This window comes from Peromyscus leucopus, chromosome 19 (genome assembly GCF_004664715.2).
Source record: "Peromyscus leucopus breed LL Stock chromosome 19, UCI_PerLeu_2.1, whole genome shotgun sequence".
NCBI classification, from domain to species: Eukaryota; Metazoa; Chordata; class Mammalia; order Rodentia; family Cricetidae; genus Peromyscus; species Peromyscus leucopus.
In genome coordinates, this window is record NC_051079.1 from 25,734,120 (window position 1) to 25,755,456 (window position 21,337).

At 48.8% G+C, this 21,337-nt stretch overlaps 1 protein-coding gene across 1 annotated transcript in view; it reads right to left on the reverse strand.

The window, feature by feature from the left end:
- Nucleotides 1–21,337, reverse strand: part of Pfdn1 (prefoldin subunit 1) — a 59,013-nt gene continuing 37,676 nt past the window's right edge. Inside the window, exon 4 of the mRNA XM_028886748.1 lies at nucleotides 1–359. Coding sequence (XP_028742581.1) covers nucleotides 276–359 — 84 coding nt within the window. The 3' untranslated portion in view covers nucleotides 1–275. The remainder of the gene's footprint in view (nucleotides 360–21,337) is intronic.

Genomic DNA, 21,337 nt, shown 5'->3' on the forward strand with positions numbered 1-21,337 from the left:
CACAGAGCAAGACGCAGCCTTTTATTGGTCTAACCCACATGCCTCGTGGCAGGCTTGGGCAGCCTTCTCCATCGGCCTCCAGTCTCCCCTCCGTGGAGAGCTCCTGGCTTGCCCCCGGAGAACAGTGTCCCGGGCAGGGGTGGCAGACGTTCGGGTGGGGCCCGAAGGGGGCTCCAGGTGTTGGAGAGAGTGAGGGGCCGCGGGGGACAGGAGCCTGCGGAGCCCCCGCCTGCCAGGATGGGAGAGGTCGGGTGGAGGGAGGCTGCCAGCAGCTCCTAGTGCGCCCTCCGCGCCATCAGCATCTCTCGGATGTTGTCCTCTGCTTCCTTCACACTCCGCTCCAGGTAGGACTTTTTCTGCTGTGATGTGAGAGACAAGGGTTAGGACCAAAGTGGGCAGGCGCAGCCCTTACAGCCACAGGTTCTGGTGTCCTTCCCCAAATAAAAGGCAAGTAAGCTCCCCTGCCCACAGCACTCCCCTCGGGCAGCAGGAGGACCTAGCCTGGTACAGGAAGCACCAGTGCCCCGTAGAGGGCAGGCCATAGCACCCTTACCCAAAAGGAAGCACATGAGATTACACCAGATAAAGGCCAGACAATTCCAGGACAGAGCTCCTGGCCCTCGATGGGCTGTCTCCTCTGAGGGTTTTCCATGGCCTGAGCCAGGCATCCACAGCCCCTGCCGGTGTGCTGAGCAGACAGCATGCACACACCGTCCGGCGAGCCCAGGGCAGTCGGCTGCACAGCTCAGGCAGGCAGATGAGTCAGGGTGCAATCTGCTTTTCTACTGAATCTACTGAATCTGCTGCCGCCGCCACCGCCACCGCCGCAATCCAGAGCAATGACACACAGTTTAGTAAAGCAGTTAGAGAAGCTCCCCTTCTGTCCCATCTGGGTCCTCAATTAAACATCCCAACTTCAACAAAGAAACACAGTTTCAGAAGACACATCAGGACAGGACCACAGAGATTAGTCAAAGGAAATGATGGGTGTGCATATTTGCCCTGTGCTCATTCCAAAAGTATGGTGGCTTGACCACAGCCTCCTGCCCTGGGAACCAAGCTGTGGCTGTTTCCACTTAGCAGACATGACAGTGCCCGTTAGAGGGATGGCACACACGTCTCCAAAGGACTCTCGGAACCATTCCCTTCAGGATGCGCATGACCGAGGGAGCCACGCTGGGGTTGGTGCCACCAGCAGCCTCCTTCCTGCCCTCCCCACTTCACTCAAAGTGACCCAGGGAACGCCTAAGGCAGGGGACATCCCAACTGCTTGGCAGGCCCTCCCTTGGGAACTGAAGGGACAGACAGGGAAAGTGCGTGTCTACAACGTGCCCCTTTGCATCGAACCTCTGGTGTATGCTCTGCAGGTCTCTGCCTTAAACTTGTCCCATTTGGCCAGATAAGACTGATTCCAAGGCTCACTCTGCAGAAGCGACACCAACCTGCATCAGCTCCTGTGTGAGCCTGTCTCCAGCTGACCTTCCAGTCAAACCTCCTCTTGGGCAGGAAAAGCCCAGTCCCCTGACTCATCCACTTCCTTACAACACCAGGAGTACCATAAAAGCCACCAGGACGGTGACAATTCAGCGGCCCCAAATGTGTACTGTTGCTAAGGAATTTTGTTTAAGTGCACTGCTAACCCTGATACAGCCTATCACTGTGATAGCTTGGGGATTGAACTTCCTTTGATAAACAACCCTTTGAGTTTGAGTTTAAGAGGCACACACTGATAACTGCTGCCTCATCACTGAAGAATGTGCCCGCATAGGAGAGCTAGTCACGGTGCCACATACCACCTGGGCACCTTGGACCCGGCCTCATGGGAGGTGCAGACAGGGCTGGTGGAGAAAGCAGGACTCTCGCTGCCACAGCTAACGCTTAGGGACCTGGGTCTGTTGCCTTTGCTCTAACAAGGTCACAGATGGCAAAGCCATAAACCTAGAACATCATAAGGGCCCCTACATCCTGTCCAGGCTTCTGAACAAATGCAGGTTATAACCCTCAGCATGAATGCTTTTTTATCCCATGACATTTTTTTTCTTCAATCATCTTTTTTAAAGATAATTAAATAAGTTTATCTCTCTTTAAATCTCATTGTCTGGTTGTTTTTTTTATTTTTGTTGTTTCTTTTTTTAACTTCTTTTTTGAGACAGGGATTCTCTATGTAGCCCTGGCTGTCCTGGAACTCGCTCTGTAGACTTGGCTGGCCTCGAACTCAGAGATCCACCTGCCTCTGCCTCCCAAATGGTAGAATTAAAGGCCACCACCACCACCCTGGTTTTTGTTTCTAGAAGCAGAACAGCCTGTGTGACCTGGGCTATCCTGGTACTCAGTATGTGGCCTGTGCTTGCTCCGAATTTGTAGTAATCCTCCTGCCTAGGTCTTGCAAGTACTGATATTACAGGTGTGCACCATCAAACTCAGCCCTTTAAATCTTCAGTTTAAATTTAATGGAGAATTCTAAAAACAAAACAAAAACACCAAACAAAAAAACCAACAATCACTAACTCAATAATTCCTATCTAAGCCTCAAGTACAACTAAACCCAATGACATCCACCCCAGACCACAGCACCTGCTGGAAGGTGAACTCTCACAAAAGGTGTCCTGAAGTTCTAATCCCTACTACCCCAGAACACACTTTTAATTGGGAACAGAGGTCTCCAGATTTGATCCCATTATGGATTCTAAATCCAGCTAATGTCCTTGAAGGAAGGTGATGTGAAGACACCCGGGGAGGATGTCACATGTGCTCCAAGGAGAGACCTGAGTGCTCTGTCTAGAAGCTGGAAGGGCAGAGCAAGCATTCACCGGAAGCACAGGTCTACCATGCTTCATTCTGGACTCAGCCTGCAATCTGAATTTGTGGTGACTTCTCATGTCGCTAAGAAATCAGCACAGTACCTGAGAAGATGTGTGTCCCAGACACAGTGCACACCAAAGACCCCTCTGAACCTAAAGGACCCTATGTGGCTACACCTCTGGCCACATCAACTGGTAAATGTCTCTACTTCTCTCAAAAACACCTGGGAGAAGACCGACCAAAAACACAAAGGAAACCATAAGCGATGATAAAGAAATGAAAGGATAAAGAGGATAAAGGAAATGAAGGAGGCAAGACTTAGCGAGCCGCTTCTCGCTCGACTCTCTATAGTTTATTCCTAAAAGGATCAGAAAGTCAGCTCCTTTCTTGAATTGGCTCTGCACTGTGCACTGTGCACTGTGCACCGTCCTGGAGTCGGTCACGCTTTGCTAGCCCTGTCTCAGAAGTATCTGGAACTCAGAAGTATCATGAAGTGCCTCCTTTGAAGTGTCTTTCTTCTGCTCCTGACCTCGACATCGTGGCCGGGGGCTTCTTTTTACACTCAAAGCTTTCTCTCCAAAAGCTTTCTATCTTAGAGGAAAGGCAAAGCTATTTGTCTGTGGGCTGCGAAGTCTGGAGAGCATAGCCTGTGTGGCCTTTAAACACAAATGTTCTGCCGGCTGCGGCCAACACCAAGGCAGATTGAGGATCTGGTTGGCACTGTCTGGCCCACGACAGTACCTCCTTCCTAACAGTGTGCACGTGAGCTCCTTAGTCTCTTGTAAAGCACTGATCCCATTGAAAGGGCTCCATCCCCATGATCTAATCACTTCCCACCCCAGCTCCTCCAGTATCACCTTATCCGAGAAGGGAATGTCCAGTGGGCAAGACCTGGTTCTGTCCATGCCTGGGTCCTCGAGTCTAGAGGCAGGGCTGGCTGGCTGCATGTGGAGCACTCACCGGGAGGACGTCTTGGGAGCACTAGCACACACACTGTTCTTGTTTCCCTCTCACGGTCAATAAATGGGGACCACGCACCAGAGGGAGCAAGGGCACACAGTGACCGTCCTTCACAGTGGCTTTCCTGTGTGGGCTCTGGCCCCTAATCTTTTCCCCTGGATATAAAGACTTAAACTAAATATTCACTTATGCCAACAGGGACATCAGAGCCTTGCTCTCACAAACACAGCAGGCCCTTAGACTCTGGCAGGCCAACTATTATAGCTATAAAGCAAACCTTCTCAAGTTCCCAGGTTTCAGACTCTGGAATCTGTAAGACACTCGGACAGTGGTCCCCTGGAAGAGCCAGCCCCCCGCCCCGCCCCCATCCACACCTCGCAACAGCAGCAGCAGCAGCAGCAGTCCTGAACAGGCATGTCCTTCCTGCAGCCACACACGCAGAGACACACACACACACACACACACACCCGTCTCTCAGAGTTCCCCTCAGAACCCTTCCCCAGGGAATTCTCTAGTCCATCAAACCACAGAGCTGGGGGTGGCGGCGAACATTCTTATGGAACCTTCTTTGGGTAAGAATTTCTGAGACTTCCTGTGCGGCTCAGCATGGCCAGGGAAGTGACATTGCCGGCCGGAGTTATTGCTCACAGATCCAAGTTTCTTTTTCTGGGAGACAGTCTGAGGCTGGTTTTTCAGTCTCATCGGGGGACAACACTCAAGTCCCCAGAACTTTCCCAACATGACACAGTCTCTCAGACAGACTGCTGAGGTAATTCACCCTGTGACTCTCTACAGGATTCTCTCTTAGGAACTTGATCCCTAACTCTCTTCTAAATCTGTACTTTTCCCCTTCCTGTTTCTCATGCCTTAGGACATAAAAAAGAAAGGTTTTGTTTTTTTCCTTCTTTTTTTTTTTTCTTTCTTTTAGCCCAGGCTGCCTTTAAACTCACAATCCTTCTGCCTCTGCCTCCCAAATGTTGGGGATACAGGTGTGCACTGCCACACCAGCTATTTTAAGTTCCCCTCTTTGAGGCTCTGCTCTTTCTAGGGTTTCCACATGACCCTCACTATGCCTCTCAAATGTCGCTCTCTCCTTAGCTCCAAAGCAGGCCTCCTCCGGCTAGCCCTATGCCTGCAATCCAGGCTGCACAGGCAGCAGGCAGGGTCGACTCAGGCCTCTTCTGCCTGAGGTATTTTGTAAGATTCGTGTCCTCTGAGACCCTCTGCCTCTCCCAGCCACAGACTCTGTCCTTACGGTGAATCCTGGCTTCCAGCTTCTCTAGACCCCTGCCAGCTTCAGGCTTTCCTACTCATCAGAAACTGAAGGCAAAGGCTAGCCTCTCCTCATCTGTCCCTCAATGTCCCAGATTAAAAGTCCAAGAAACAAGTATGGTGGCCCATGCTTATGAACCCAGCACCCAATTGTGAGTTTTTAAAAAAAAGAAGGAAGCTGGGTGGTGGTGGTGGCGGCGCGGCGGCGGGCGGCGGCGGCGGCGGCGCACGCCTTTAATCCCAGCACTCAGGAGGCAGAGCCAGGTGGATCTCTGTGAGTTCGAGGCCAGCCTGGTCTACAGAGTGAGATCCAGGACAGGCACCAAAGCTACACAGAGAAACTCTGTCTCAAAAAACAACAAAGAAAGAAAAGAAAGAAGGAAAGAAGGAAGGAAGAGAAAGAAAGAGAGATAGAGAGAGAGAAAGAAAGAAAGAAAGAAAGAAAGAAAGAAAGAAAGAAAGAAAGAAAGAAAGAGAGAGAGAAAGAAAGAACAAAGAAACAAAGAGGAAGGAAAAAGAAATAACAAAAACATGGGTTGCAGAGGTGGCCAGTTGGTCAAGTTTGGATTCTCAGCACATACTTATAAAGCTGGGTGTGGCAGCACATGCCCGTGATCCTTGTAGTAGAGAGGAAGACAGGAGCACCCCTGGATTCCACTGGCCAGCCAGTCTAGGCAAATGGACAAGCTCCAGGCCCACTGAGAGACCCTGCTTCGAAGGCTAAGGTGGAGAGCAACTAACGAAGACAGCCAGTGTTGACCTCTGGCCTCCACCCACACTCACACGCTGGTGTACATGCAGACGGGCACACATAAACACAGTCCGCAGATTTTCGTCTCCTCAGTCTTCAGGAGTGTAGCTGGTCAGGGGACGGCAGTGCCCACTCTAACGAAGCTGGGAAAAGGCCAAGGTGTGCTGTGGGGAAGGGAGCATGTCTTGACAGACAGGAAGCCAATGTGGAAAGCCAGGGGGAGAGGAAGAAAAGGGAAGACACAGAAGGCAGGACAGGAAGTAGGAGGCAAAATGAGAGGCCTCCACGGCCAGAGGGAGCATCTCGGACAGCAAGGATGTCTGTAACCTGAACTGTCGAAGAGAGCATCTCAAGGACAGGAGTCAGGATCTGACTCTGTGAACTCCCACTGAAGATGCCAGGCCCCGCAGCGACTGAGGAACCACAGCACTGAGTTGAGGGACATGCTCAAAGGAAGCAAGCACCTCAGCAAGGCACAGTAGACACCATGTTAGCAACAGCCTCTGCAGGCCGTTCTGCTCAAGGACAGGGACCCATGACTTGTTCAGGAAACACAGACTGCAGTTCTGAAGAGAAGCTGATGCTGCTCCCACGTGGGGTCGAACCCCAAGCCGCCTGGGCCCTCTACTCCCTGTTCGACACAATCCATCACGACAAAGGGCTACACTGCTCTAGCACGTCAGAGCCGGATCGCAGGGGGAGAAAGCTTTCTTCTTCTACACCAGTGGCTAGACCCTCAGCACCCCCAGGTCATGTGACCTCAACTGCTGCCTTGCCTAAGACTCCCATTTAAGCTCCAAGAAAGCTGGAAGAGACCAGGGCGAAGGAAAGCTTACAGGGAGCGCAGGGCCAGAAGGGGCAACTTGTCCATGGCAGACGGACAGGCTCCATCCAAAGGGCCATCAGCAGTAGGCAAGCGGCTTAAAGCGAGGATGAAAACCCAGATGTCCCGGCCGGCACGGAGACAGGCTGGGGCTTTTGGTTCAGCAAAGATTAAGGGGAGAAGGGACCTGAAGGGCAGTGGTTCTCATGTGGTTCCCACCCCAGAAGCACAGCAGCAGCAGGGAACTTGTCAGAAATGCACATTCTTGGGCCCCAACCAAGACTCACTGAATCAGAAACTCTGGGTTGAGGCCAGTAATCTGTGTTTTTACAGCCATCCGGTGATTCCAAAACCTGCTGAAGTCTCAGAGCCACTGCTCCAAATCAGGAGTCAGTAAATTTTTCCAATAAAAGGCCAGATAATAAATAGCTTCTGTTTTATGGGGCTGTCTGTCCCAGTAACACACAAGTGGCCATGGACAATGAGCCAGTGCTGTGACCTCACTAACGGGCACAGCGGGCCTTTGGGAAGGGACTGAAGCTCAGACCTGCTCAGCAGAAGCAATAATTTGCCAACCATTTTTTTGCCAAGCGTCTCTCCTTAAAAAGACGGCGCTTTCCAGGGTGGAATGAGCATCGCAGCGAGACAGCGCAGTGACTCTGAACTTTCAATGAAAGCGAACAAAGCTGTCGATTTCCACTCATCTCTCCCTTCATTCACTCGGTCATTCAGCTCACTTCATGGAACAGCCTTGCCTACTTTTCCCACAATCCTGGTGCCAGACATTCACGGCACCCCACTCCCAACTGCCTGGGCGAGCCCCCATTCACTGCGGGTTTTCTGCCGTCCTGCCTACGAAGGCCGCATCATCAAGTGACTTCGCCTGAAAAGCAGACGACAGTCCCCCACTTCCCACCTAGCTCAGGGCATCCATTAGACTCCACAACCACAGCAGCCTGCCCCCTCCAGGCTGGGCTCTCACGACCACAACCAGACGCCTGGACAGCTGCTGCCTGGCGCTCCCCTCTGGCGGTCCCCAGCCCCATCGCTCTCATTGTCCCTTTCCTACCTACCCAGCTCAGAGGCCACAGACCAGCAAAGGATTTTTAAATTTTCATTAAAAAACAAAAACAGGCCAGGTGCGGTGGTGCGCTCCTTTAATCCCAGCACCCAGGAGGCAGAGGCAGAAGGATCTCTGTGAGCTTGAGGCCGGCTTGGTCTATGAAGAGAGTTCCAGGACAGCCAAGGCTATTACAGAGAAACCCTGTCTCAAAAATAAAATAAAATAACAAAACAAAGCCAATGTGGGCTGGAGAGATGGCTCAGCGGTTAAGAGCACTGGCTGCTCTTCCAGAGGACCTGAGATCAATTCCCAGCAACCACATGGTGGCCACAGCCATCTATAGAGGGGGTCTGATGCCCTCGTCTGGTGTACATGGTGTACATGCAGATAGAGCACTCATACACATAAAATAAATAAATAAATCTTAAACAAAAAAACAAAACGCAAAACCCCACCTTCTCCCCACGCACACATTTTCCTCTTCAGCCCTCTCCCTCTGCTGCGCTTCCCTGGGAAATGTTAGCCTGTGCTGAACCCAGTCACTACCCATGCCGACAGTGGCTGGGCACCGCTGGAGGAAAACGTTCCAATGTGTGGAGCAGTTCCACAGACCGTGACCCTCAGTGGATATCCACTGGCCAGAAACCCTGTTCAAGTCCACTGTGTCCACCTGTCTGCGCTCCAAACAAGTTCATACTCTGTCTGTCTTCCCGAATCTATTCTCCATTCTCCCTCAGTTCACCAAGAGGAAAGAAAATCCAGCCACCACTGCTTTCTACTGCTGGATCTAATCAGGCCATGCGTGCGCCCCACCTCTCCCCTTGTTAGAATAGACAGCACAGACTGCAATCCTGCATGCCTTCCCAGAAGCCCACTCCCAGCCAGCCTCTCTTTCTTATTAAGCTGTTTCAGATCCTTCCCTGAAGAGGAAAATCATTAAAAATAAAATATTGAAAACGTTTCCCGAGGGCCACCAAGATGCTCGGTGGGAAAAGCTCTTGCCGCGTAAGCCTGAGAAGCCGAGCTCAGTCCCCAGGACCAACCGAGAACAGCAGAGCCCAGCTAGGGGCCGAGATCTACAGCCTGGCCCTCTTACAGAGACAGGAGAATCACCTGGGTGCTCACGGCACAGGAGGAAGAGAGACCCTGCCCAACAGGATGAGAGGGGTGGGCAGCAGCTTCCTGACCTCCACATGGGTGCCATGCTGTGTGCTCACACTCAGGTACACGTATCATAAAATTCAGTTAAAAAAAAAAACAACTTTGGGGAGCTAGAGAAAGGTTAAGAATCCTTGCTCTTCTTGTAGGGGCCCCCAGTTTGGTTCCCAGAACCCACATCGGTGGCTTACAACTGCCTGTAACTACCTCCAGCGAATCCAACACCTTCTTCTGACATCTGCACAGATGTGGGACATCTGCACACATGTGGCATTCACACAGGCAAGCCTCACGACGCATGCACACACATACACACTTGAAAACCAAACTTTTTTGGTCTCAGGGCACCATGTAGACACTGCCTCTTTATTCTCCTCCTCTTAGCAAAAATTCTAAGTGTGGGACAGGAACCCCCACCCCCCACCCCCGCCCCCGAGGCAGGAGCTTTTGCTTGTTTTCTTTGAGACAGAGTCTCAATGGAGCTGGACTGACTTGGAACTCACTATGTAGATCAGGCTGGCCTTGAACTCACAGAGATCCATCTGCTTCCCAAGTGCTGGGATTAAATAAAGGTGTGCACCACCATGCCTAGTCCTGTTTTGTTTCTTGAGAGCCTCTTTCTGTAGTCTTGGAACTCACAGTGATCCTCCTGCTTCAGGATCCCAAAGTGCTCGCATTCTCGAGTGGAGCACCCCTAACAGCGGCTTTGGTTTCAGAGCTGCCCCGCCTCCTACTTGCTCCTCAGCCCTCTCTGATCGACCTCCGCAGGACCTGCAGTCTAGCCCTGGGGGCCCGCGGCCCGAGCACTGGGACTTCTCTAGGAGCACCGGCATTCATCATGACTGTCTTAGCTCTCACGGCCGCCAGACATCACCTCCTACATCCCTGCTTCCCCGGCTGAGTGCTCCCTCCTGAGAGCCCTCCTCCGCTGCCTCGTCGCTCCCAGAAGTCGTCCCGAACTCTTCTCCTACTGCTCAGCCAACCTTGCCGTTCTCAGTCTCAGACATTTAAATATCTTATCATGCCTGATCACGCATGTTTGTTTGTTTGTGTGTTTGTAATAGAACATCCTCTCTGCTTACAACAAAGGCAACTGATTTATACTTACTCTCTTCGGGCATCTTCGCTCAGTAGATGGCACTTACCCAGTCGCTCAATTTTTAAAAATTAAAAAACTAAATAGCATCCAGGTGTGGTGGCTTATGCCTTTAATCCCAGCACTCTGGAGGCAGAGGCAGGCGGATCTCTGTGAGTTCGAGGCCAGGATGGTCTCCAGAGCAAGTCCAGGTCAGCCAGAACTACAGTGAGATCTGTCTCAAAAGATAAGAACAACCTTCCCTAAACACTCAACTAAGGCCGCCCCAAGAAACTCTAAACATGCCTCTCCCCGTGTGGTCTCTAGCTCACTGTGTGTCTGTATATCCACACAAACCCTGTAGGAGTAGGCAACCTGTCTGCCGGGCGAACACTGCACCCCTAGCACAAGAACTGGTACACAAGTCATTTAGCCAACACTCAGTAAGCAGCCAGCACACTGCAGGCCCACAGAGCACAGGGAGAAGAAGAGTGAGCAAGTCACACTGGTACTCACCGTCCCAGGCAGGGCACACACAACAGTGAACTCCTAGCATAAGGAAGGGCACTCCAAAACAAAATAAATACAGGTGAATTTTAAAGATGTTTTAAAGGGGAGAGGTGAAGACACACTTGGCCTGGTGTGGGTTCTGAAACCGCAAAGCCCGCCCCTAGTGAAACACTTCCTGCAACAAGGCCACACCCCCTAATCCTTCTCAAACAGAACCACTTCCTAATGCCACTCCCTAAGCGCTCAAACATAGAACCCAAGGGGGCCATTCTTATTTAAGCCGCCACAGAACGCAATGAGGGCTCTGAGGGAAGGCACAGTCTACAGGAGGAAGCATCTGAGGTAATCAAGGCTGTGGCAGAGGTGTTTTGAACACAGAACAGAGCAGGTGTGTTTGGAGAACTGGGTATTAATCAAACCAAAGCACCGAGATGGGGCGAGCGAGAATCCGTCAAATTATACAGGGTCTTGTTGTGGGATATTCTGATCACACTCTGACACTCCCGAGACGGCCAATAGAGTTTACCATGAATCAGAGGGCAGAGCTAGCTACCAGCTGACCAGAATTAGCGAGGTTTTGGAGGACCAAGGACATATAGAGAGATACAGGAAGTAATAGGGAGGGGCTTAGAAAGAGTCAAGGGCCTTTTTTGGATCAAGGAAGGAGAAAGAAAGGAGGTCACTGGTTGCTTCTTGGATCAACCAAGTTTTTACCCAGACATCTGACCCCGAGTTTTACTTAATAATAGAACAATATAAGTAATCGCTTCAGGGTACTCTCTCTTTCTCTCCTTTATTTTTTTAAAGGAAAGATCTATCTACATAGCTCTGGCTATCCTGGAACTCACTATATAGCCCAGGCTAGCCTGGAACACAACACAGATCCACCTGCCTCTGCCTCCTGAGTGCTGGGATTAAAGGCATACATCACTATGCCCAATCAATTATACAAGGTCTTAAGCCACCAAAGTTTTGGTATTTATCTTAAAAGCAAAATAAAGCCACTTGGTTTTAAACTCTGCTGAGAAAAGTCAAATCTTTTCCAAAGCCTCCTTCTGACTGAAGCTCAGAATGAAAACAGCTTTCCTCAGAAAAGCCTATGAGTCATGAACAGGTAACAGGTGTGCTCAAGATAGTGTCTCTTTGTCCCCCAGACTGACTCTGTCCAGAGCAGCAAAGGTGATGTCACAGCTGAGCATCCTGGACCAGTTAGTTGTCTGAGTTCTGTACTTTAGAGATGTTGTTTACAGAACACACGTTGTGAGTGCTGGAAATTTATTAGAGGGTGCTTAAACAGTCTTTAAAAGACATCTTATCACCTCCCGAAGAAAAAAAAGCCAGTCGATGGTGGTGCTCATCATCCCAGCACTTAAGAGGAGAGGCAGGTGGATCTGTGAGTTCAAGGCCAGCCTGGTATACAGAGGAGTTCTGGGACAGCCAGGGCTACACAGAGAAACCCTGTCTCAAAAAACAAAACAAACAAACAAACAAGGGCCGGTATCTTAGCGGTGACAGTGAACATAAAGAAACGTAGAGAGACTTAAGAACTACTCCCGAGGAGGAGGAGGAGTAATAACAGAATTTCACCAAGACCTTCACTGTAACCCGCACTAGGCAGCAGACGTCGGGGAAGAGGACAGGACAGCAAGGCTCTCCCAACACACCTCGCTTGGACTTGCACGCTGGCTGGCTGGTGTGACCTTTACTGAGCGGAGGAACCCAGGACCAGGACTGCAAGGGAAGACTACAAACTTTATTTTCCACATACTATGTATGAGGCACCTGTAACATACCCAAGGTGGGTGTGAGATGAGGACCAGACTGACCTGAAGTTCATGGAGGAGAGCCAGCCAAAGATGTGGCTTTTAGGGTCAGGGAGAGAGCTTGGTTAGGAAACTGCTTGCTGTGCAAGTATGAGAACCCAAGTTCAATCCCAAGAACCTGTGGGCTGGACCATGGACAGTGGTACACACTCCCCAGAACTGCAGAGGCAGAGCCGGCGGATCCCTGGGGCTTACTCACAGACCAACCAACCTAGTCTACTTGGTGAGCTCCAGGCCATGAGAGGCCCTGTCTCAAAATATGAGGAATGACACCCAAGGCTGACTTCTGGCCTCCACACACATGTGTGCATGCACACAAGCGCCTGCACACACATGAACAAACAAAGCATTAAAAAGTGATGCACGCCCTTATTCCCAGCCCTCAGAGGAGGCTGAGGCCAAAGGATCTTTGAGTCTGAAACCAGCCTGGGCTATACAGTGAGTTCCAGGCTAGCAGGCTAGCTAGAAATACATAGTGAGACCCTGACTCAAAAAAATAAAACAGAAAGTTGGGGAGTATAACTTGGGAGGTTAAGGATGAAATGTAGTTCAGAGCAGAGAGCTTGCCTGGTACATGTGGAGCCCTGGATTCAGTCCCCAGTACCACCAAGAGATAAGTGAAATCTCTTTGTCACACACACATATATTTATGTATGTATGGGCAGCAGGATAGTTCAGTAGGTGAGTGTGCCTGCTGCTACGACCACCTGGTTTGATACAAGTCTCACGTGATGGAAGAGAGAACCCACTCCTGCAAACTGTCCTCTGACTTACACACACACACACACACACACACACACACACACACAACACACACACACACTGGCATGTGCACACCCACCGCCACAGATAAACATGTTCAAAGTTAAAATAAATTAAGAAAATATATGTGACATCTGAAGTCATGAGGAAGGATAAAACTCTTAAGAGTGGGGGGGGGGATTTAACCTTAAAGACATTCGACATTTTATGGCTGGAGGAATAGGAATGGACAGGAGATCAGACAACGGGAGCAGAGACAATGTCACAGCAGTGCCTGACGTGGTCACACCCCTGTAATCCCAGCCCTGAGGTGGTCACACCCCTGTAATCCCAGCCCTCCAGGAGGCTGAGAAAGGTTAGAAAGGCTCAGGCCAGGGACACATCAGACCCTGTCTCAGAAAACATAACAAAACCATCGGAGGAAGAGAGGAAGAAAGGAGAGATGGAGGGGAAGCTGGGCTGTGCAGGAAGCGGGGGGAGTGTTATATACTATTTCTAACAATCTTCTTTCTACCTTGAGGCCTGACCCCAAAGTTTCATGAAAGAAATTAGGCAATATTTTAAGTGTCAGTTTTTTCCCAGTGAGACACCAGGTCTTGCAAAGACCCAGGACTGCTGCAGAAGCACGGGTATAATCACACCTAGAAGTGCTGGGAAGGCTGAACTGCTTTGTTCAGGAAATGAAGCAGCCAAGAGAACGTCCTCAGAGACCACACAAGGCCAAGGCTGAGAATCTCATTAAGTACTTGGAGATCAGCAAAAGGCAGTCCAGAGAACTCCCTCCATCCCCAAAGAAACCCTGTGTGATCCGGTTCTCAGCTGATGAACGTAACAGCCTACACACCACACCTCTTCCACAGGAGAAAAACACAAGTACTTGGTGTACAATAAGGAACATGGAGACACACACACACACACACACACACACACACACACACACACACACACAAGAATTTTCTTAATATATATTACTTTTGTCTTTCCAAGATTAAGAACCAGCTCATAGGGTTGGACAGATGGCTAGGCAACTGAGCATGCTTTCTGTTCTTCCCGAGTTCAGTTCCCAGCACCCACATTGTCTGGTGACTCAACCACCAGCGACTCTAGCTGCAGAGGATCAGACACCCTTTTCTTGCCTCCCTGGGCACCTACACATACACGGCATACACATACACAGACACCATCAATTGTTTCACGGAGTTTTAAAAAGAAAATAAAGGTCTCAGTAAAAAGGATGGAGGGATTCTCAAATTCCAGCAGCAGTCATACCAAGGCCAGTGACTGCCAGTCTCTACCCTGTCAGCCTTGGAAGGATCCAGAAATCAAGTGTTCTTGGTAGAGTTTGGCCTGAAGGCACAGTAAAGCAGGGTGGCTGGGGCGTGCCAGGGCTGGGAGAGAAAGCAGGAGCCAACACCTCACATTCTTAGAGGCGGGGGTGTGACTGACTCAGCTCAGTTGGGGGTAGGAGTCCCGCAGGTGTGTCGGACTTGTGGCCAGGATCTCTGCTCCAACTAAATCAAGAACTGCTGGTTCCTTACAGCTCAACAACAAAAAGAGCAATTAAAAAGACAGGCGACGGGCCGGCCGGCCGGAGAGAGAGCTCTGTGAGAAGTGCACTCACTTGTCGCCAAACCAGATGATCTGAATTCAATCCCGGCTCACAAGGTGAAGGGCAGACTCACCATGGCAAATTGTCCCCTGACCTCCACACTCCCCGCCCCACACCATCATACATAATAAATAAATGAAATTTATAAATTAAACCAAAGGATGTGAACAGACATTTCTTTCTTTAAAAAAAAAAAATTAATAATTTACTGTGTATACAGTGTTCTGCCTGCATATATACCTGCACACCAGAAGAGGGAGCTAGATCTCATTACAGATGGTTGTGAGCCACCATGTGGTTGCTGGGACTTGAACTCAGGATCTCTGGAAGAGCAGCCGGTGCTCTTAACCCCTGAGCCATTTCTTTTTTAAAATGACATATTAATGACCAAACAGCACATGAAAAATGTTCGACATCATTATTTATTACAAAATTGCAAATACCACAAATACCTAGTATCACAGTGTGATACCGTTTTACATTCCCTGGGACCACTATAATCAAAATGAGAAAATAACCAGTGTTGGTGAGGATACAGGGAAACTGGACCCCATGTACTGATGGTAAGAATATAAGCAGTGCAGATGCCATGGGAAACAGCTTGGGAGAAGGTCAAACATTAAATCATATCACAATTTTCACAGGAAGGTAAATACCAAGGAAAACAAACCCAGGTATTCAAAAGGAATCTGAGAATGCCTGCTGCAGACTTTCCATGACCAAAAGCAGAAACAGTGCACATGCCCACGAATGTTTAAGACATTATGGAATGTTCACACTATGGATTATTATTCAGACAAAAATGAGGGGGGAAGTATTCAAAAATGCTACATCACAGATAAACCCTGAAAACAATTAGCTAACCCCCAACAGCCATGTTATACAAAATAATCTAGGACATGAACTTGGCAGGTAAAGGTGGCTGGAGCCAAGCGCCACCACAGCCTGAATTCAGTTCCTGGAACCCACACAACAGGAGAGAACGGACTCCCAAAAACTGTCCCCTGACTCACCACAGATGCCACAGCACAAGTATACCTATACACAATGCACATGTGTGTGCACATCAACGAATAAATAAAGGTGCAGTGAAATTTTTAAAGAAAAATCAGGCAACCTAGAAACAGGAAAAAGATGAATGGCCGCCCTGTGGAGACAGAAGGCAGGAAGCAGTAGCAGTAAGCAAGACGGGCTCTTCTGGGATCACGGCAGTGATGGTTAGCAACAGTTTTGTGTCAGCTGCATTTTAACTCAATTAAGAAAAGTCTTCTCACCGGCCGTTGGTGGCGCACGCCTTTAATCCCAGCACTCGGGAGGCAGAGCCAGGCAGATCTCTGTGAGTTCGAGGCCAGGCTGGGCTACCAAGTGAGCTCCAGGAAAGGCGCAAAGCTACACAGAGAAACCCTGTCTCGAAAAACCAAAAAAAAAAAAAAAAAAAAAAAAAAAAGAAAAGAAAAGTCTTCTCAAACCAGTGCACCACACAGGTTAGGCTTCCTGCTGCAGCAGAAAAGGGGCTCCTAGACTGCTCCCCAGCTATAACCCAAGCAACCTGCAGCCACCCAGCAACTCAAATGACCCATGCACACAGTGGCCAGGAAGACAAACCAACACACTGATTTCTGAAAATTAACTTGAATGCTGTGAGCAGAAGCACTAAGCATATAGACTAATGAATTAATAGGGATCTCGGAGAGCCAATGAGCAAACAAAGACAAGGAAACTTCCATGTGATCACATTACTACTCCCCAATTGAGTTAACATATTTATACAACTGAAAAAATAGAGATACGGCAACCGGAAACCCATAAAAGGACCTGGAGACGGTGAAAACAAGCTCAAAGCCATGGCAAGCACAGATGCATGAGTCACAGGCACCGCCTGGCTGATCTGTGTGGGTCAACAGAGGCTACAAACCCACTCCGATATCAAAGGCTATTTATAAAGCTTTCCAAAAACCTTGGCTCCTGCTTCATCAAATGGAAAGGAAGGAGGCTCACATAGTAATACCTGTCCGTATCACCCCAGGAAACACTGCTGTCTCTAAAGCAAACTTCCAGGCTAGACAAGCAACCAGGGCCTTGTTCCCAGCCAAGTGCTCTGATGGAAAGACCAGGTCCACATCACCCACTTCTCCGTCCAGGGTGATTGATACAGAGTTCAGACCATGATGAAATCATTCATGGATCAAACGTCACCGTGTCACTTGTCCCCAGATCCACACCCACCTATGCTACCATGGAGCTGGTGTAAACAGACTGAGTTTCATGTGCTATTAGCTCTGATCTAAGTAGCTGACATAATACCAATTAAGTTTATAATGACTCGGGAGTAATAAACGCGTTCTTGGCACAATTCTCTATGCAAACATGATTCAAGGGGTGGGTTCGTGTTGCCCTTTCTTCAACCCCTAGATGCTGGGCTGTGTAGAAACCATGCATAATCTCCACTCAGAGCTGAGGGTTTTTTTTGTTTTTTGTTTTTCCGAGACAGGGTTTCTCTGTGTAGCTTTGCGTCTTTCCTGGATCTCGCTCTGTAGACCAGGCTGGCCTTCAAACTCACAGAGATTTGCCTGGCTCTGCATCCCGAGTGCTGGGATCAAAGGTGTGCGCCACCACCGCCCAGCTCAGAGCTGAGGTTTTAAGAGAATTATCATTTTATAAAAAGATCAAAAATCCTAGAACATTCAAGCATTCCATAGAATTCCCACTTCTTGGGCTGGTAAGATGGCTCAGAGTAAAGAAAGGTGCCTGCTACAAATCTCTGAAACCCACAAAGTGGGAGAGAACCAACAGAGAGAGAGAGAGAGAGAGAGAGAGAGAGAGAGAGAGAGAGAGAGAGAGAGAGAGAGAGAGATCTTTGAAATAATTTTCATTTCTTTAGAGCCAAAGAGAATGATAGCTTCAGTTGGGGTCTAGAACCCAGAATCCTGGGTTCCTACTCTGATATCCCTCTCTTTCTCTGAATGATTCTAGCCCTGAAAAGCACATGTGATCTTTATTTCCCAACTATGGGCAAAAGACACCAATTCACCAGACAGTTTTCTCCATTCTCCATGGCTATTAAGAAATCAGGGGAGCAGATACCACATTTACATCTTCAAACTCAGCAGCCAGCCCTAACAATCACGGCTCTAGGAGTTTATGTCTCTCAAAGAAGTCTTAAGACCCAATCGCCACACTCATGTGGGGTAAACTATGGTACCAACAGTAGATTCTTCGAATAAATAAAATACAGAAAATTACTTTTTCTTGTGGAATTTACTACCACAGTTTAATATCAACGAGCTGCATGTACTTATGTAGTTAGAGCTTTAAATCCTGCTATTACGTGAAAAAACGAAGTTGTTAACTATGAACGACTTGTCCTCCATCATGCAGATGTGGCACTAAAACAGCCAGCACTCCTGACGGTAGCTGCTGCTGGCAAACAATGAGACTAACGTTGGGGGGGGGGCATTTTCAAAGACTCCAATCCCATCAGTGTTGGGGGGGGGGTTGTGTGTATGGTAGGAAGGGGGTTGTTTGTTTGGGCTGTTTGGGTTTCTTTTTAAGTCGTTTTGTTTTGTCTCACTACGTAGCCCCAACTGGCCTGGAATTCACTCTGCAGACCAGGCTGGCCTGCCTCTATCTCCAGAGTACTGAAAGGTGTGTGTCTCTGCATCCAGCTTTGGATTTGTAAAAACCAAAACTATAGTGAACACTAGAAAATACTGAGGCTGGAGTGTGGCTCGGTGGCAGAGGGCTGGTCTAGCACGTGCAAGGCCCGGGGTTCAATCTCCAGCACGGCCAAAGGGAAAAGCTTTCCCTTCTTAATTCTGGGTGGTAAGTACATGTTTGTTTGTTGAGACACATGACTCATGCTTCCCTCAAAATCACTAGTTAGCCACGACCTTCAATTTCTCACCTTCCTCTTGAATGCTGGGATGGCAAGCCTGTGACCCCATACCTGGTCTAAAGGGCACTGCTGACCAAATTCAGAACTGAGATACATCCCAGTCCCCAACGTTAGTTAAATTTTGCATATCTATGTGTCTTGATTCTTTTCCAATAAAAAAAAAAGCTTTTATAAACACTAGATGACAATATGCATGATCAGTAAACAGGTGTCGTGACCAGCACCTTTAATTCCAGCACTCAGGAGGCTGAGGCAGGAAGATTTCTGTGAGTTTGAGGCCAACCTGGTCTACAGAGCGAGTTTCAGGACAGCCATGACTACCAAGTTGAGACCCTGACTTGAAAAAAACATAAAAGAAAAAAAAAAAAAACCTAACAAAAAAAAAAATCGGTGTCAGGCTTATACCATGAGTAAATACTAAAGTATTCCCGTGCAGGCTCAGCACTAAGCAGTTTACACATTTTATAAGGAGACATGCCTTCCTCCTTGCCCCACTCCCATTAGGTATGGTCTTGAGAAACCACTGGCACTGCTGACTGACTCAGGAGAGGAGACTCACTTGCGAAGCACACAGTTTCCTTCTGACTGGACAGGCTCCGTCTCCCTCTGCAGACCCATGGCTGCCGCACCCTTCAACTATACACCTAATTCTGGAGCACTATCAGAGCCATGTTAGCGCTGCACATTACACCACCCCTTCAACCTGACCTCATCAACAAGGAAGGTAAAATTGCTTTTTAAGATGAGGCTCCAGCTGGGCGGTGGTGGCGCACGCCTTTAATCCCAGCGCTTGGGAGGCAGAGGCAGGTGGATCTCTGTGAGTTCGAGGCCAGCCTGGTGTACAGAGCGAGTTCCAGGACAGCCAGGGCTACACAGAGAAATCCTGTCTTGAAAAACAAACAAACAAAGAAGATGAGGCTTCAATATTCATCCCACTTTCAACTAGTTCCATTCCCGGTGGGAAATTTCTTTACTCTCTATTCTCACCTCCATTCCAGAACACTTCACACAAGTGTATTTGGGCTCAGAAGCAGTAATTTACTCAACACAGTAATAAGTGAGAGAGTTCTTGTTCTTACACATCCTACTCCAAGAGTTCACAAGCTCATCTATTAATAGTGTGTGTCACAGCAAACAGCAGCCATGACAGGCTAAGACTCTTCAAAAGTAGACAAATTATTCGAGAAAGTTGAAGGTTTTTAGTACATACTTGAATCTTGAGAAAAATGTACATGCATTGTGTGAGTGTGCATAGAAAAATGTACATGCATATGTGTGACTGTGCATAGAAAGATGTACATGCGGCCGGGCGGTGGTGGCGCACGCCTTTAATCCCAGCACTCGGGAGGCAGAGCCAGGCGGATCTCTGTGAGTTCGAGGCCAGCCTGGGCTACCAAGTGAGCTCCAGGAAAGGCACAAAGCTACACAGAGAAACCCCGTCTCGAAAAACCAAAAAACAAACAAACAAAAAAAAAAAGATGTACATGCATATGTGTGACTGTGCATACAAAGATGTACATGCATATGTGTGACTGTGCACAGAAAAATGTACATGCACATGTGTGACTGTGCACAGAAAAATGTACATGCATATGTGTGACTGTGCACAGAAAGATGTATATGCACATGTGTGACTGTGCACAGAAAGATGTACATGCACATGTGTGACTGTGCACAGAAAGATGTACATGCATGTGTGACTGTGCACATAGATGTACATGCACATGTGTGACTGTGCACAGAAAGAAAAGGACTTGTTTCTTTTTAAGTGTGTGGGGTGAAAGACCCCAACACACGAAAGGCTGAGGCAGGAGGACAGAGATTTTCCAGGCCAGCCTGGGCTACAAGGTGAACCTCTACCTCAATAAACAAATCAAACAAACAGAAAACTGTGCCATCTCTGTGATATCATCAGTAAATTTGTGGAGGTGGCATTTCCTTTGTCAAGAGGAAGCACACCTCTAGTTCTGAAGCCTAAAAGGCCCCTAAAGAGATGCTAATGTCTGAGATGGCTCAGCAGTGAAGAGCACTGGCTGCTCTTCCAGAGGACCTGGGTTCAGTTCCCAGCACCCACATGGTGGCTCACAACCATCTGTCATGTAATCTGAGCCTCTCTTCTCTCTGATGCTCTCTTCAGTCATGCAGGCATACATGCAAATTACATAAAAATATATGAATAAATTATTTTTTAAAAAAAGAGATGCTAATGTCTTCTGTGATTCCCTCCCATGTGTCCCACGAACACACACTCAGCTCAGAAGCTAACTTGATGTCAACTTTCACCTTCTGCATTCCTAACTAAGAGCAAACCTGCTTCCCTCAGCCAAACTAGGTGTGGCCAGCTCCAGGGTCAGTGCAAGTGATGGAAAGCTAGAAAAGGTATCTGCAGGTCAGGGCTGAAAACTGACAGCCCTCGAACTGGGACTGGAGCTCAGCTGTAGAGTGCTTGCCTAGCGTATGAGCTCTGAGTTCAATTCCCAGCACCCCAAGGTGCGCACACACAGGAAAACAAAACAGAAATAAACAAGCAAACGAAAGCAGACAGGCTCTGCTGCTCTAAAACCCACGGAGAAGCACCTCTAACTGTGGATGGGGCTATCCTTTAGCACAGACCCACGGAGAAGCACCCCTCTAACTGTGGATGGGGCTATCCTTTAGCACAGACCCACGGAGAAGCACCCCTCTAACTGTGGATGGGGCTATCCTTTAGCACAGACCCACGGAGAAGCACCCCTCTAACTGTGGACGGAGCTATCCTTTAGCACAGACCCACGGAGAAACACCTCTAACTGAGGATGGAGCTATCCTTTAGCACAGATGCTCTCACCAGCAGC